Source organism: Sciurus vulgaris, assembly GCF_902686455.1.
Source record: "Sciurus vulgaris genome assembly, chromosome: 17".
Classification (NCBI taxonomy): domain Eukaryota; kingdom Metazoa; phylum Chordata; class Mammalia; order Rodentia; family Sciuridae; genus Sciurus; species Sciurus vulgaris.
In genome coordinates, this window is record NC_136478.1 from 68,107,404 (window position 1) to 68,125,456 (window position 18,053).

Here is an 18,053-nt window from a genome sequence, read left to right on the forward strand (position 1 = left end):
AATTCTATAAATAACAAAGTATTTCATCTGATTAAAATGGAGTAATTTATCTAAATTCAGAAATTTATAAGGGTTGTTTCAGAATGTAAATTTTGAAAAAGGGAATCAACTGATTAAAAAACTAAAACATTACAAGGCTTTAGATATAAAATATTTAGTAAAAATGTTTCTAAAAAAAAATTTCTTTATGTGATAAAATAAAGCTGTAATACAGCTAAGTAAACAAGAGGGTCTAATTAAAAAAATTTTTTTTTCCGTTAAGTTGTAGGAATTTTTTAAATAACCTACAGTTGATTAAAAGGGAATTCATGATAAAAATAGAACATACTTGAGGAAAGATGTGGGAAATGGACTCTGCACACACACTAAACTAACAATGCCTCTAAAACTAATGATTATAGCAAAAAATGTCTTCACATTAAAATTCTGCTTTTTATGTTTTTTTCTCCATTTTTTACACAATTACAAAAGAAAAAATAAAAGCCCTAAAATCTTGATTATTTTTCCTTTTTGGACCAAATACTCATTTTCCTCTAAATTTACTGACCTGTGGAACATTTTATACAATAAAATCTTTCAAGTGAAAGACCTGGGTTTAAAAAGAAAGATGGATATCTTAAAGGGTACAGAGAATGCTCAGAACAAAGGATGATGGGAAAATGGTTTCAGTCACTGATTATTTCATTATCCTTAGACTCACTCACACTTCATCCCTCCCCAACCCCAATCTACACAATCTTTAAGATCAAGAAAAAGGTTTAAATATTTTAAAATAATTAAAAAGAAATAAAAATTCACATTTAAAAAGGAACACTCAAGTCAGGAAATATTTTCCCATCATGCTTTTCTGTGAACAGGTGTCTGAACCAAAACACTGCCAATGTCAGGACTGCTTCAAGTTTAATGAAGACTGATTCCCATGACAATAGAGTGAAGACTCTAACAGATGCGCTGGGTTTTTGTTCTACTTAATTTTAAATTCCTGAAATGGGGGAAAAGGGAGGGAGTTTAGGAATTTGTTTCTATTATAATATAGAAGTTATTGCAAAACCCTAACTGTAAAAACGCACCAATATAATCGGACTTCGCATACAGTAGCTAAGAGAATCTAAACGCCTCAGTGAAATGGTGAATTTGCTTGGCATAATTCCAACAAATTCCCATGCACTTTCCCTCTTGAAAATAAAAACAAAATTCAAAACAAATCATACAGCTAGAATTTTGATATCTGAAATATTTTAAATAAGTTGTCCATAGGACAACTGGCTCAGCTCTCCCTTATAATATCTCCAGGTTTATCTTTTCGCAAAGATGTTGGTTTGTTAAGACTTGCTGCCTTTCTCCCTCAGGTGCGAGGACAAGCGAGGCTCACAGTTTATCCATCTTCCTCAAACCATACTGTTCCTTTTCACAGAACCCTGCCCTTTGAGACCAGCTAAAACTCGTAGTCCTCATTGGCCATATCAATGGCCCAGGCAAACTTCTCCCGCTGGGTTTTGTGGTAAATTTTCTCAATTGGGACACCCCACTTCTTGCACCAAGCCACTGTGATCCTAGGGTCCAGATAATTGAGTTTAGAGGTTCCCAAAGCAATATGTTTATTCTCTTCTCGGTCTGTGGCCTGAACTTCCAACTTCATCAACTGTTCCTCCAGTCTCTGCACAGCCTTCTTCTTTGACTCTACTACCTTCTTGGTCTTTGCATCCTTCATAACTTTGGCATCAGCCTTAGCGCTTTTCAGGTGTCTCCGGGCATCTGCTAGCTGATCCTTCTTGGCATCAATCTTAGACTGCAAGTTCATCATAGACATCTCAAATGTTTTTGGTGGTGCCCTCTGATGGTTACAAAGAATCGCAACAGCTCGATTGGCACGGTTATAGGAAAGAATCTTTGCTGGAATATTTTCATCCGGGGCTGTGAGTTCTTTGAGCTGTTGCTGTAGTGTGATGGAGGCATTGTAAGTACGGAACACCTTGGCTGTCAAGCCCTCCATGAGATCCTGAAGGTGTTTGTTTAGAATACCAGTATTTAGTCTATCGAAAAGATCATCCTCAGGCTGCTTGTTCTCCATAAATAGTTGTAAGTTCTTAAAAACTCGTTTCTCAACTGGGACCTTGTTATAATATCTGATTGAGTCCTTCCCAAGGAAGTCAAACTCTACCACATATTCTTGACCATCCAATTCTGGGTGCAGATTGATGTGCTCCACACGAAGTGAACAGCAACCCACAGTGTCTGCCGTTTCTCCTTCCTCCTTCTCATTGCCTGCTCTTAAGCAAGCTTGTCAATAAAGTATAGTGCTACAGCTCTCTGCCGGACTTTCATCTCTTTGGACTTCCAGTCTTCCCGATACTGGTTTCGGATCTTATCCACACATTTCTTCAGCCGCCGAGCAGTCTCGTATTTCTGCCAGTCTTTCTCACCCTTGATTCGTGAACTGGGATTTAGCATGATGTATTTAATGGAATCTTGGATATTCTCTGTCCAAGAGACCAGCCAAGTAACTTTGTTATCATGCCGGACCTCTTTCCACTTATGTCCTGGAGGGGAGAAGGAACCTTGTCATCTTTGCTACAGTTGATGATTATGTCCTCAGGCATGATCCTTCTTTTCAGCATGCCTGTCTTGGGGTGGTTGCCACGGCCCGGGAAAAGCCCAGGAGGCTCTATCTTGAAGTTGGCAATCCTCTCTCTATGGTTGTCCATAATACAGAAGCCATATTCTTTCAGTAATTTTTCATTTTCCTCTTTGATTTTCAATTTCTCTTCCTTGCTCATCTGTTTCCGAGCTTCCGACTGAGCTTTGAAATACTGGCTCATATGGGTAAAATCACATTTGCTTAGATTGGTGATTGTATTCTTCTCTTCATTAGTCATTTCCTTTCTCCAGTCTTTAAAGAAATTTTTTCTAAATATTTCCTTAGTAGTATATTCATGGTCGAGCATTTTTGCAAAGAATGTAGCTACTTCTTCTGCTTTGGGGCTCAGCTTCATGACTTTACCATCATAGTAAAACTTGACACTTTCTGGAAGAGGCTCATATGGTGGAGCAAACACAGGGCCTTTATGTTCTAAGAATTTCCACTTGATGCCTTCAGGATAGCGTTCTTCTTCCCACCATTTCCACTTCTGCTCCTCTTCTTTCTTTGGCTTCTTTTTCTTGTTATCTGGCTCAGGAACTTTTTTATCTTTATCTTTATTCTTAGGTTTTTTCAATTTACCATCCTCTTCTTCCTCTAGTTTTCCTTTCTTCTCCTTCTTGATATCTTCTGTTTTGATTTTCTTAGGTTTATAATCAGCGTCATCCTCATCTCGAGGTCTCTTTAATGGCTTTATGTCCTCTTTAGGAGAAGCAAAATAGCCATCATCCTCAGGTTCGTCTTTAATTCGTGGTGGGCTAGAGAAGCCATTTTCCTTCTCTTTCTTTATTTTTGCATCTCCAGAGGCTCTAATCTTTTCCTCCTTTCGTTTTTCCTTGTCTCTGTCTTTGTGTTTATCCTTATGCTTTTCTGAGCTTCCATCTTTGTGTTTGGTTTTCTCCTTCTCTTTGTGTTTCTTTTCAGAATCTTTATGTTCACTGTTGCTATGCTTGGATTTTTCCCGGTCCTTCTCCTTGTCCTTCTTGTGCTCTTTATGTCGGTGTTCTCGATCTTTGTGTTTATCTTTGTGTTTATGAGAATCATTCAATCGGAAATCCGCTTCGATCTGGGAATCGTTGTGGAGGTGGTCCCCACTCATGTCCGCCAGAGCGGCGAGCGCGGCGGGCGGCGGGGCGGCGCGGGGAGACGTGGACGGTCGGGCCGGCCTGTGCGGGCGGGCGGGACGGGACCCCGGGAGGCTCGCGGAGGCGCGGGTAAGCAGTGGCGGCGGCGGCGGGCCTGAGATTCCCGGAACCGCTGAGGGCGACAGCGGAGGCGACGCTGACAGACTGCCGGGTGGGCGACGAGAACAGACCCCAGCAGTTGTGTAACAGCCTAAGTTCGCATTTCCTAAAAATTTTTAAAAAGTGTAAATTAAGGATAAATTTTAAAAGGTTTATATATAAGTAACAAAACAGTTAAAACTATTCAAGGTGTTTTCCTAAGGTCAAATATTAATGTACTGATATAAACCAAATTTCATTCTATATGCTAAAATGACCAATGATTCTTAAAACATTAATTTTTTCTATTACTCTTTTTTATATATTAAACGTGTTCTTACCTTCCAGGTATACATGTCTTTCAAAGGTTTAAAAGAACATTTTATCAAGCTGGTGTTCTCCAACCTAAATTTGTATTGGTAATTTTAAACTTATCAGAATAAAAAATTTTATTGGGGATTTCTTTATATCATTTAGTGTTCTGTAACTGACCTGAACCTTATGTTGCCTTCTGCACTGGGATAAAAATGTAAATATATTTCTAAAAGATAATGAGAGTCTGATCTGTTTAATGCTTTATATCATGAAACAGGAAAACATTTTTCCACTTTACTACCAAAAGGAAATTTAAAAGCTCTCTCAGCTTTCTTTGATTCATGTTTTAGGTATAATATTATACCGTGTTAATTAACATTTATAGACAGGAAACAATAAATGTAAACTTTATAAAATAATATTTAAAAAAGGTAAAGATCAGCCTCAGAACTAGACTGCTTTGTGTAAGATTTATGAAGAGCCCTTCCTTACCTGAGATAAGGCTCTGCTTCCTACCTTCCTACATGTTACAATGACTCCAAAATAAGTCAGACTTCAGCTCATTTACAGTTATATTCAAAAGATTGATTTTTGCTATAAAATTACTGTGATCTCAAACAGGGGTTATAATATATAGCTCAGCCAAAATTTAAGATAGCTATTACACAACTAAGTATGTTTTTACTATTGTTGATTCCATTTTGTATTTTCCTTGTAAACCCTGTAACTTACATATCAGACCACAGTATTTACTCTTCCCCTGCATGTGACTGTGCCTGCAGGGATCAAGGATAAGGAGCAGGATCTCCCAACACTCCAGGATCCAGTTAAGAGATGCCAACAAGAAAGTTATAATTATCATCCTTGGAACAAGTTTTCAGAAGTGTTCTCAACTTTGCAAGTCTGCACACCCATGGCTGATACAGGCAGATTGATAGTTGCAGGTCCATCAGGAGGTGAGGTCACAGAGTCACAGACCCATATCTGAGGAGCTGGCCATCTCCCTTCAACACAAGTCCTTGTCACAGAGGCCTTGCACTGAGATCACCATCCTGGCAAAGGGTAAGAGTTTTGTGAGTAATGCAGTGTGAGTCTGAGAGCAGCATCTGTGAAGGAAGACACATTTCAAAAATCTGGGTAAGTTATCACACCAGAAACAGGATTGTTTGTTGAAGGTGGTTGAATGCCAGAGCCACACAGGAAGCAGAAATGTACCTGAGGAGTGGACTCATGCAGTGAAGAGCAATGGGATTTCAGATCCTGCAGCCATCCCTGATGGCTTCTAGTTGAATGTAAAGTGATCCTCTCAGAACATGGCTGCTGAATGAGACTACACCACTTTTCAAGGTACAGGGGATATGGACTTAAAATCAATGAGCTACTTATTCTTCCTTATAGGACTTATATGCTACATTCTCTGGGTATTTAGAACCAGAACTACAAAATCTGCAACTTGTTGTACAGAATAGGAAGACCTTATAGGAATACTTTAGTTCTGTGTAGAAACTAATCTGAATGGTGATTCTTAAGTAGAATCTTTCCTATAACTCTGGGCATGGTGCAGATCATGGGGTCAATCATTGTATCAGTACTGGGACCATCAGATGTGTATGCTTTTTTGAGGCAAAGTGACAAGAAATTTATAAGGAAAGTTGAACATAATAATTGTGGATTTCCAACACCACTTATTGTGTGTGTGTGTGTGTGTGTGTGGTGTTTACCCATTAAAAATTATCCTCTTTGTTGTGTCTAATACACCACCTGTTTTAGGAATTTAATTATGGAATAGAGATTGAGGGTGCAGGGCTATATGGTGAAAAACTACAACTTCTATTCAATTATTCTGTCAGCCTAAAACTGCTTTAAACAATAAAGTCTGTTGAATGTATACATAAGTATACATAAGAACAACAGCCAAACTTCTGCTATCTCAATATCTGAACAACAGACTTCATGCTGTACATAAGAAAATGTGACACCTACTGTAATATCAGTTGAAAACCTTGATATCTTCCTAAGAGTTTTATTGAACTCAGGTATTGTTTATCACATTTCAGCAGTTATGCCACTACTACCCTATAGTGTTGATGCTTTATGTCATGAAGCTTAGGAGGTGGCATGGAAAACTGTTTTGGTGAAATATGCTGATTCACTTGTGTTCCTAACACACAACCAAGTGGGGCTTTTGGGAACTATCCTGCCATGAAGCCAGTAGAATTTCTCTGCTCATAACTTACAATAGAATAGGTACCTGCTGGATTATAGTTCCCTAACCATTTTAATAATTGATATTAGCTTATAACAAAAATATCCCAGCAAATGTAAGCATGTTACAATGAACCTTAAAATACCATCGTTTAGAAGAAAATTTGCGTTCCTCCTGCATCACTGTTCTTGCTTAAGATTGCTTTCTCCATTTTTGTCTCTTATTTTTCTTAATTAATTATAGGACATTTTTCCAGTTATATGAAAATTGTCATTGGTATTTTCATGTGAATTGCAGCATATGTGTATAACACTTGAGTCATATGTTCAGTTGGTCAATAATAACTTCATCTATTTAAGAACCTGGGAGCATTTTCCATCAACTAAGTTCTTCCTTAATTACTTTCTTCAGTGTTCTATAGTTTTTATTATGGAGATCGTTCACCTCCATGCTTAGATTTATAATCAAGTTTTTGTTCTTTATTTCTTTTATTTTTTTCAGGTCACTGTGAGTTAGATGCTTTTCCTGATTTTTTTTCTCAGCAGATTCACTGTTGGTGTTGTAGCAAAGTAACCCATTTATTAATATTGAACTTATATAATGCTACTTTTTTAAGAATGCTTATCAACTCTAGAAGTCTTTTGATTCAGCTTTTTGTGTCTTTTAAACATAGGATCATGCCATCAGCATCTATTGGCATAATCATGTGATTCTTATCCTTAACTGTACTTATGTTGAGGATCACATTTATTGATTTGCACATGTTGAACCAATCCTCCATCTTTGGGAGGAAACCAGCTTGGTCATGGTGTACATTCTTAATGTGTGTTTCATGTGGTTTGGTGACATATCACTCAGCATTTTTACATATATATTAATCAGGGATATTTATCTGAGTTTTTCTTTCTTTGATGTATCTTTGTCTGATTTTAGTATCAGCATGATACTGGATTCATATGATGAGTTTGGCAGTGTTCCCTCTCTTTCTATTTCAAGGAATAATTTGAGGAAATGGACTTAGATCATTAAAGGTCTGGTAGAACTCAACTGAGAATCTATCTGGCCCTGGGCTCCTGTTTCTTGAAAAGCTTTCAATTTGTGCTTCAATCTCATTGCATTGGTCTAAGTTTTCTATATCCTCATGGCTCAATTTATGTAGGTCACACATGTCTAGCAATCTGTCAACATCTTCAAGATTTCATGGATTATTGGAATGTAAGTTTTCAATTTTGCTTCTAGTGATCCTTTGGATTTCTGAAGTGTCTGTGTTAATATCGCCTCTGCTTCTCTGTCAGCATCACTTTGAGAAAACAAACATTAATTGTTATTTTCTACAGTCTTGTAAAATAAAACCAGGTACTAATAAATCTCAGAAATACAAAATGTTATGATACTGTTTTCCACTGTTCCTCTAATCCAGGTATGAAATTGTTCAGGAACAGGATGAGAAATTAGATATTAAAGATAAAAAAAATTGCTAGTATATTTTATAGGAACAGAAAAATGGAGAGAGAAAATTGGGGAGTGGAAATACAACCAAAAAAAGAAGGATAAAGAACAGTGAACCTAGAAAAGAATAACACAAACAAAGGTTAAAGGAAGAGAAAAATGACTTGTGTGGATCTGAGGCAGGAGTAGGTAATATATGAGGAAAAGAGGGCCTAAGAGGAGAAAGTGTAAACCTGATCTCAGAAAACAGAATAATTCCAAGTAATGCTTTAAGACATTGGAAAAAATATAATCAGTGTATCGATAGCACAATGCCAAATTTGGAGGCAACAATGACCAAATAAAAATGATGAGTGACATTTGAATGATGAACTTGACATTAGGCCTATTCACAGTGTTCAAAGCCAAGGTGGTGTAAACACTTATTGAGTCTTCCAGGATTGGATTTCACCAGGGTTGGGGGTCTTTAGAAGATGCCTGTCACCGTGGAGCCTCCTAGAGCTGCTGGGCAGAGGAGCTACTTCCTGGTTGCTGTGGATTCCTTACCTGTCAGTTCTTGTTGATTAGCCCAGGGGCCTGAGGCTGCATGCTGGCAGGAAGCTGTGCTGTGTCTGCTGAGGGTCTTTCCTAGGTGCACTGAACAGGGTGCAAGTCTCAGGGATGCTTATCTGACACAGTGGGATGCTGTGCCCTTACTCTCACCAGAAGATGTTTTTGAAGTGGCACAGAGCCTGGTGTCTGGGTACGAGCATGAGACCTGAGATTACAGGCTCTCTGTAGGCAATCTGTGGTGCAGAAGTGGACCCCTGACAAATGTAGATTGCCAGGATACTGTCCCTATTACTGGTTTACAGAGTCAGTTGGCCTCCCTGTGTCTGAATTTCCACCACCCTATGTTGTGAATCACTGGGGCCTGCTCATCTCCACTGAATCTCCCCTTGTGTGGGGATATCTAAGTTCCCTTTTGCTACCTAAGCCATGCACTGTACCTCCCCTCAACACTCCACTGGTAAACATTTGCCCTGTCTCTTGTCAGTAAATGCCTCTTAAGTGTCACTGTTCACATAGTAAAGTTCTGAGGCAATCCACAGGAGGAAGCTGAGTCCTGAGCCTCTCAGGACGAAACAAGGCAGGTTCCAGAGTGATGATTTTCCCAGGAAGCACAGGGCAAGTTCCACCTCTCTACTTGTCCCTGCGAATCTGTTTATTTCATCAGCATTCACCACATAAAAATTATTTGTTGTGAAGTCTTTTCATTCCACACATAACCCACCTACTCGCTTGATTTAGTTTCACAACTTGAAAATCCAGCATTTACCACATCACTTCCACAGTCACTTAATGTTGATGTTTCCCTGGAAATCAATAATACCTGAGGGGTTTACCCCATTAGAATATCCTTCATACTCAACTCAGAATTTTCCATAGAATAAGACATAGACTTTAATAGCAAAGCCTTGGCAGGGATCCAAGATGGTGGACTAGAGGGTGACTGCATCTCCCATCTTTCCAGAACTCAATATTCAAGAAGGGGAAGTATTGAGAGACTCAGACCAACATAGAGTGGAGGTGTGACTCTCTCCCACTGGGTGAAGCTTGGCCTGGGCAGCAGGACCGGAGAGTAGGCAGGTTCTCAGAGCAGGGGAGGGCAGCGAGAGACTTCCCCAAGAATCCCTGCTCCCTCTAACAGAAAGCAGGGTCCACAGCCAGCTTCTTGGAGCAGGCCCACCCAGTGAGAGCTTTTCTGCACAGAGCCAACCCCAAGCCCTGAACCCAGCAGCGGGTCCCGGCCTGCAGACAGCATCTGGGACCAAGGCAGGACACTGAGAGGCTTTCCCCGAGCAGCACGGCTCCCTCCAGCAGCAGTAGGCCCTGTCTACAGCAAGCTTCTCCTACCAGGCCCACCCAGTGAGAGGATTTTGACACAGAACCAGCCCCGAGCTCTGGAACAGTAGCAGGCTAAGGGCAGCTTTCTGAGGAAGCATTGCATTATCAAGTTCCTCCAAGATTTCAGGCTACTGAAGGCTGAGAGGTGATACACTGGAAATCTACAGGGACACTATAAGCCAATAGAGAAAATCTACAATATCTCAGAGTCTCACTGATCTGACCAACAAGAGAAAATAAGGGAAGAAAATGTCCCAAACAAACCTAGATACTATATCAATAAAACTCAGTGACAGCACAGCAGAAGAAATGTCATAAAGGAAGATCAGAATGTTCATAATTACAACATTCAGGGAAGCAAACGAGGAGATGAAAGAGCAAATGCAGGCATTGAAGGATGAGATGAAAAAGCAAAAGCAGGCAAAAAATGATCACACCAATCAACAGTTAAAACAGCAAATATGGGAAGCAAAAGATCATTTCAATAAAGAGTTAGAGATACAGAAAAAAAAAAAAGGAAATCCTTCAAATGAAGGAAACAAAGAACCAAGCTAAAAACTCCATAGAAAGTATAACCAATAGGATAGAATACCTGGAAGATGGAACCTCAGACATTGAAGACAAAATATTTAATCTGGAAAAAAATATTGACCAAACAGAGAAGATGGTAAGAAATCATGAACAGAATCTACAAGAATTATGGGATATCATGAAGAGGCCAACTTTAAGAATTATTGGGATTGAGGAAGGCTTAGAGAAACAAACCAAAGGAATGAAGAATCTATTCAATGAAATAATATCAGAAAATATCCCAAATCTGAAGAATGAAATGGAAAACCAGGCACAAGAGGTTTATAGAACTCCAAATATACAAAATTACAACAGACCCACACTGAGGAATATTATTATGAAAATATGTAACATACAAAATAAAGACAGAAATTTAAAAGTTGCAAGAGAAATGAATCAAATTACATTGAGGGGGAACCAATAAGAATATCAGCAGATTTTTCAATCCAGACTGGAAAAGCTAGAAGGGCCTGGAACAACATTTGCTAAGCCCTGAAAGAAAACGGATGCCAACCAAGAATCTTATACCCAGCAAAACTTACTTTCAAATTTGATGATGAAATAAAATGCTCCCATGATAAACAAAAGCTAAAGGAATTTACAAAAAGAAAGCCAGCATTACAGAACATTCTCAGCAAAATATTCCATGAGGAAGAGATGAAAAACAATGATACAAATCAGCAATGAGAGGAACTAGCCTAAAGCAATAGCCAAATAAAGGAGAACCAAATAATGTCAAAAAACAAAAATGAGTCAAATGACTGGGAATACAAATCCCAGTTATCACAATAATAACCCTGAATGTTAATGGACTGAACTCATCAATAAAAAGACATAGACTGTTAGATTGGAATAAAAAGAAAAAGCCAACAATACGCTGCCTGCAAGAGACTCATCTCACAGAAAGAGATACCCACAGATTAAAGGTAAAAGGATGGGAAAAATATACTATGCACACAGACACAGCAAAAAAGCTGGAGTATCCATCCTCATTTCAGATAATGTGTACTTAAAGCCAAAACTAGTCAGAAGGGATAAAGAAGAACATTACATACTGCTTACGCAAAGTATAAATCACCAAGACATAACAATCATAAATATCTATGCCTCAAACATTGGCTGAATCATGTACATCAAACAAATCCTTCTCAATTCCAGAAATCAAATAGACCACAATACAATAATAATAGGTGATTTTAACACACCTCTCTCACCATTGGCTAGATCTTCCAAACAAAAATTGAATAAAGAAACCACAGATCTCAATAACACAATCAATAATTTAGACTTCACAGACATACATAGAATATACCATCTCATAAAGAGCAAATACACTTCCTTCCCAGCAGCACATGGATCCTTTTCTAAAATAGACCATATTTTATGCCACAAAACTACTGTAAGTAAATACAAGAATAGAGATTCTACCTTGTATTGTATCAGATCATAATGGATTAAATTAGAAATAAATGACAGAATAAAAAACAGAAACTTCTCCAACACCTGGAGACTACATAATACACTATTATATGATGAATGGATAACAGAAGACATCAGGAGGGAATTAAAAATTTCTTAGAAATAAATGAGAACAAACAAATCATATCAAAATCTCTGGGACACTATGAAAGCAATACATAGAGGAAGATTTCTTTCATGGAGTGCATTCAATACAAGAAGAAAAAAATCAATAAATAAAATACTTAACACTACAGCGCAAAGCCCTAGTAAAAGAAGAGCAGACCAACACCAAAAATAGCAGAAGACAGGAAATAGTTAAAATCAGAGCTGAAATCAATGAAATTGAAATAAAAGAAACAATCAGAAAAATTAACAAAATAAAGAGTTGGTTCTTTGAAAAAATAAACAAAATTGATAAACCCTTAGCCACACTAACAAAGAGAAAGAGGGAGAAAACTTAAATTACTAAAATTCGGAATGAACAAGGAAATATCACAACAGACACAAGTGAAATACAAAACATGATTAGAAGCTATTTTAAAAATCTATACTCCAACAAAAGAGAAAACCTCAAAGACATCAACAAGTTTCTAGACATATGAATTACCTAAACTGAACGAGGAGGACATACACAACTTAAATAAATCAATTTCAAGCAATGAAATAGAAGAGGTCATCAAAAGCCTACCAACAAAGAAAAGTCTGGGACCAGATGGGTTCTCAGCTGAGTTCTACAAAACATTTAAAGAAGAGCTCATTTCAATACTTCTCAAAGTATTCCATAAAATAGAAGAGGAGGGAACCCTCCCAAAGACATCCTATGAAGCCAATATTACCCTGATACCTAAACCAGAGACACATCGAGGAAAGAAAATTTCAGACCAATATCCTTAATGAACATTGACGCAAAAATTCTCAATAAAATTTTAGCAAATCACATACAAAAATATATTAAAAAGATAGTGCACCACAATCAAGTGGGTCTTATCCCAGGGATGCAAGGTTGGTCCAACATTCAGAAATCAATAAATGTCATTCTCCATAACAACAGGCTTAAAGTTATGAATCACATGATTATTTCAATAGATGCAGAAGAAGCATTTGATAAAATACAGCATCCCTTCATGCTCAAAACACTAAAAAAAATAGGGATAGTGGCAACATTCCTTAACATTGTAAAGGCCATCTACGCAAAGCCCATGACCAATATCATTCTAATTGGTGAAAAACTGAAAGCATTCCCCCTAAAACCTGGAACAAGCAGGGATGCCCTCTTTCACCACTTTTATTCAACATCGTCCTTGAAACTCTAACCAGCACAATTAGACAAACCAAAGAAATTAAAGGGATATGAATAGGAAAAGTAGAACTCAAACTATCCCTGTTCACTGATGACATGATCATATATTTAGAGGAACCAGGAAATTTCAGCAGAAAACATTTAGAACTCATAAGTGAATTCAGTAAATTAGCAGGTTACAAGATCAATGCTCATAAATCCAATGCATTTTTATACATAAGTGATGAATCTTCAAAAAGAGAAGTTAGGAAAACTACCCCTTACACAATAGACTCGAAAAAAATAAAATACATGGGAATCAATCTGACAAAAGTGGTGAAAGACCTCTACAATGAGAACTACAGAACACTAAAGAAAGAAATTAAAGAAAACCTTAGAAGATGGAAAGATCTCCCATGTTCTTGGATAGGCAGAATTAATATTGTCAAAATGCCCATAATATCAAAAGTGCTATACAGATTCAAAGCAATTCCAATTAAAATCCCAATAATGTACCTTACAGAAATATAGCAAGCAATTATGAAATTTATCGGGAAGAATAAGAAACCCAGAATAGCTAAAGCAATCCTTAGCAAGAAGAGTGAAGCAGGGAGAATTACAATACCAGGTCTTCAACTATACTACAAAGCAATAGTAACAAAAACGGCATGGTATTGGTACCAAAATAGACAGGTAGATCAATGGTACAGAATAGAGGACATGAACACAAACCCAAATGAATACAATTTTCTCATACTAGAGAAAGGGACCAAAAATATGCCGTGGAGAAATGATAGCCTCTTCAACAAATGGTGCTCAGAAAACTGGAAAACCCTATGCAACAGAATGAAATTAAACCCCTATCTCTCACCCTGCACAAAAATCAACTCAATATGGATCAAGGACCTCAGAATCAGAACAGAGGCCCTGAATCTTATAGAAGAATAAGTAGGTCCAAATCTTCAACATTTCAGCCTAGGATCAGACTTTCTGAACAGGACTACCATAGCACAAGAAATAAAAGCAAGAATCAATAACTGGGATAAATTCAAACTAAATAGCTTTCTCTCAGCTAAGAAAACTATCAGTAATGTGAAGAGAGAGCCTACAGAGTGGGAGAATATCTTTGCCACTCATACTTCAGACAGAGCACTAATTTCCAGAATATATAAAGAACTCAAGTAATATTACACCAAGAAAACAAATAATCCAATCAATCAATGTGCTAAGGAAATGAACAGACACTTCACATATGAAGATCTACAAGCAATCAACAGATATATGAAAAAATGTTCAACATCTCTAATAGTAAGAGAAATGCAAATCAAAACTACCCTATGATTCCATCTCACCCCAATTAGAATGGTGATTATCAAGAACATAAGCAACAATGGCTGTTGGCGAGGATGTGGGATAAAAGGTACACTCATAAACTGCTGTTGGGGTTGAAAATTACTGCAGCCACTCTGGAAAGCAGTGCAGAGATTCCTCACAATGCTTGGAATGGATCCACAATTTGACCCACCTATCCCACTCCTCAGCCTATACCCAAAGGATTTAATATCAGCATACTATTGAGATACAGGCACATCAATGTTCATAGCTGCTCAATTCACAATTGCCAGATTTTGTATCCAACCTAGATGTCCTTCAATTCATGAATCGATAAAGAAACTATGGTGTATATATAAACAATGGAATATTACTTATCCATAAATAATGATGAAATTATAGCATTTGCAGGCATATGGATGAAACTGGAGAATATCATGCTAAGTGAGATAAGCCAATCTCAAAAAAACAAAGGATGAATGATCTCACTGATAAGAGGATGATGACACATATCGGGGGTGGCTGGGGGGAAGAATGGAGGAAGGAAGGACTGTATAGAGGGAAAAGAGGGGTGGGAGGGGTGGGGGTGAAGGGAAAATATAACAGAATGAATCAAACACATTACCCTATGTAAATTTATGATTACACAAATGGTATGCTGTTATTCCCTGTACAAACAGAGAAACAACATGTATCCCATTTCTTTACTATAAAAAAAAATATAAGCAAAGCCTTAAAACTCAAGCTCCTTCAAATTTTCCCCAAAGATTCTCATTTCACCAGGATAATTTAATGACTCATGTGACCTTCTCAGAACTTACATGCAGTGATGGACAGGGTCAGAGATACTGGGGCAATCTAGGACAAAGAAATTAATGTCCTATAGTAATTGATTTTCCCCGAGATCTCACTCTCTGATGTTGTTGTGCAGGAAGCCATGTATCTTCCCCTGTCCTTTGCAGTTCTCTACCTGTGTACCAGTACTTCTCAGAACAATAAGTGCACCAGTAACTTCACTGTTCATAGACAAATTGGTTCTCCTAAGACTAAAACCTAGCATCAATATATAAATACATTCTGATTTAGAGAGATGGAAGTACTACTTTTTAAGAGTATAGGTAAGTACCTGCCCTTCTATCCACCTGTTTGGAAGAGAGCTGTGGATATTTTCACAAAATGTGTAGGTGTTTGATTATGCTGAGACTCCTGTGTAGACCCCAGAGATGAGAAGTATTTACTATATCATAAACTATGCACTTCCCTCCTAGTGGCGAAGCAGGCAGCAGGAGCATTTTACTCACACCAGCTTCCCATTGTCCCACCAACTGAAGTTGGGTATAAAAATTGGACCTGGTGATTGCTCCATGGGAAAGGAGTTGGCCTCACACCTGAGGATCCCTGCACACAGAAAACAAGCACTTTAAGGAGAACTGTACCTGAGTTCCTTGTTCCTTGCACCTGAGAGAGACATTATTTTTATTTCAAAGCACAATAAGTAAATGTCTCCTTTATTCCAGGAATTGATGATAAATCTGTCTTCTCAAACTCTGTTTTGACATGTATCCAACAAAACAAATTTGAAACAAAACTTTTCATGCATATATAAATGAGCCAATAGTGCTAAGGAGAAGCATCCTACACCAGTGTCCATTACTCATTTCTTCACTCCATTTGTAACATGTAAATTTTCCAAGTGTGTGACCCTTGGTCAATAATTGTGATTCAATTGACTTTGAAGGAGTGGGAATTACCACATTCATTTGCCTCCACCATCAGGAACTAGGACAGATGGCTATGGAACGCTCTGCTCAGGGTCAGGATCACCAGCTCTCTTCACCTGCACCATGCCCATGTGGTCCCACAGACATTCAGCTGAGGGCTCACATCGCCTTTAAGTTTAGAATGTCAAGTGACATTTTCATTCATTTCTCTATTGCTGTTTTCAGTATGAAGAACACAGAAACCCTAGAATATTGTTCAAAGACATGCAATTTTGTACTTGTGACATAATTAGGCAACTTTTGGCTAGTATTTTGTTACTAACTGAACCCATGGGTGCTTTACCACTGATCACCACTGAGTTTAAATACCACCCTTTATTTTTCTCACTTTGGAGACAGGGTCCTGCTGACATTTTAAGCCTGGCCTTGAACTTGGGGTGCTCCTGTTTATCTTCCTGAGTTCTGGGATTTTATGAATCTCCCACAGCACACAGCAGAACTTTGTATTACAGTGGAATCATGCTTCATGAGAATAAAGGGGCTAATGGTGGGAAAACATACTGAAATTATGTCATCGGTGTTCACCAACCACCCTGTGTGGGTGGAAAAGAAAATAACATAAACATTTAATATGGTGGAGAGTGTGTGGAAAATCACAAAGGTGCACACCAGGACAAGGATTCTCTGGGTGGCTCGGGACTCAGGGCAGGATCTGGGGGAATCTTTGATGCCGTGAATGTGCTGAACCTGCTGCCTGTGTCTGTGCAGAAAGAGAATCATTGAGCCATTGGACCAGATTATGAGCACAGAAAACACAACTTCAGGAAATATAAACAAAGTTGCATATAATAAGATTGTTAATTTGTCACGCCCTGCAGAAGTACAGTACCCAAAATCTCTTTTCTCTGTCAGGTTTTTACTACTCCATTTGTTAAGCATATAGACAGGAAAAATGGAATTCACTACAATGTACAGCATCCAGCAGATGGAAATGAATAAGCCAATGTATTTTGGAAATTTTCCTTTGAGATGCTTCCAACAAGAGTCCATGGGGCTGATTTTAACATTCCAGAAGATGCACAAGAGGCAGGTGATGCCAATATACACACTCCTGCCCACTCGCTGAATGTATAAAATAAGTTTGCATCCAAAGTCATTGAAGAAATGCTTCAACCCAAAAGCTGATATTGTCTGGGGAATACCTTTTGAGAGGATGACCAAGGAGTTGGCTATGATCAGGTGCCAGAGAATCTTATCTTTGGATGTTAATGTACATTCATTGCATGAAAGGACCAAATAATAATAAAGCTGAGAGAAATTTCCCAGAACTCCAACAGCAACCTGTGATAAGAAGATCAGTCCTATTCCCATATTCCTGGAGGCCATTCTGTCATTAAGCAAATTAGATCAATCCTGTTGTCTTATTCTTGGAGGCCATTCTGTCATTCAGCACATACTCCTTTACATTGTGGTAACAGTAATTCTTCTGAGATAATGAAACATTATCAATAGCTGTGCCTAAACACAGAGGTTATCACCTGTATGCATTTGCAACCTGTGGAGCTGAGGAAGAAGAATATCTGGAGTATAGAAGTTTGAAGTCAGCCTAAGGAACATAGAGAGATCCCCATCTTAAAATAATATATTGACAACAAGTCTAATTTTATTGCATGCAACTCTGGGATTGCAAACACCTCAAGATGCACATGTTGCTTGGGAGAATCAACAGTGTGTCTTATACAAAAATGAGTCTTGATCAGGTGGTGATTACCTGGGAGGATCAATGAAATGTGAGAGCAATTGCATAGAAAGAATTTAGCATTAAATGATTCAGAGTGAACTGATAATTGTTAGTCGCATTGGGTAAAGAACTTCATTTGCCATTCACACCATACAACACATGAGATCTCAGGGAGTTTCTGACCTAAACTTCAATGTAAGCAATGGATTTTTATAATAACAAAGAATATTT

General features: G+C 38.1%; 1 protein-coding gene and 1 pseudogene across 2 annotated transcripts; both read right to left on the reverse strand.

The window, feature by feature from the left end:
* Positions 1-295: 295 nt before the first annotated feature.
* On the reverse strand, positions 296-3,814 carry LOC306648228 (DNA topoisomerase 1-like; annotated as a pseudogene). The gene has a single exon. The product of its transcript is annotated as a DNA topoisomerase 1-like (transcript).
* A 12,714-nt stretch (positions 3,815-16,528) lies between these two features.
* On the reverse strand, positions 16,529-17,467 carry LOC306648553 (vomeronasal type-1 receptor 4-like; the record flags this gene model as incomplete). Its single annotated transcript, XM_079118728.1, has 1 exon — positions 16,529-17,467. The coding sequence occupies one exon, from the start codon at positions 17,465-17,467 to the stop codon at positions 16,529-16,531; it is 939 nt and encodes a 312-aa protein (XP_078974854.1).
* Positions 17,468-18,053: the final 586 nt, after the last annotated feature.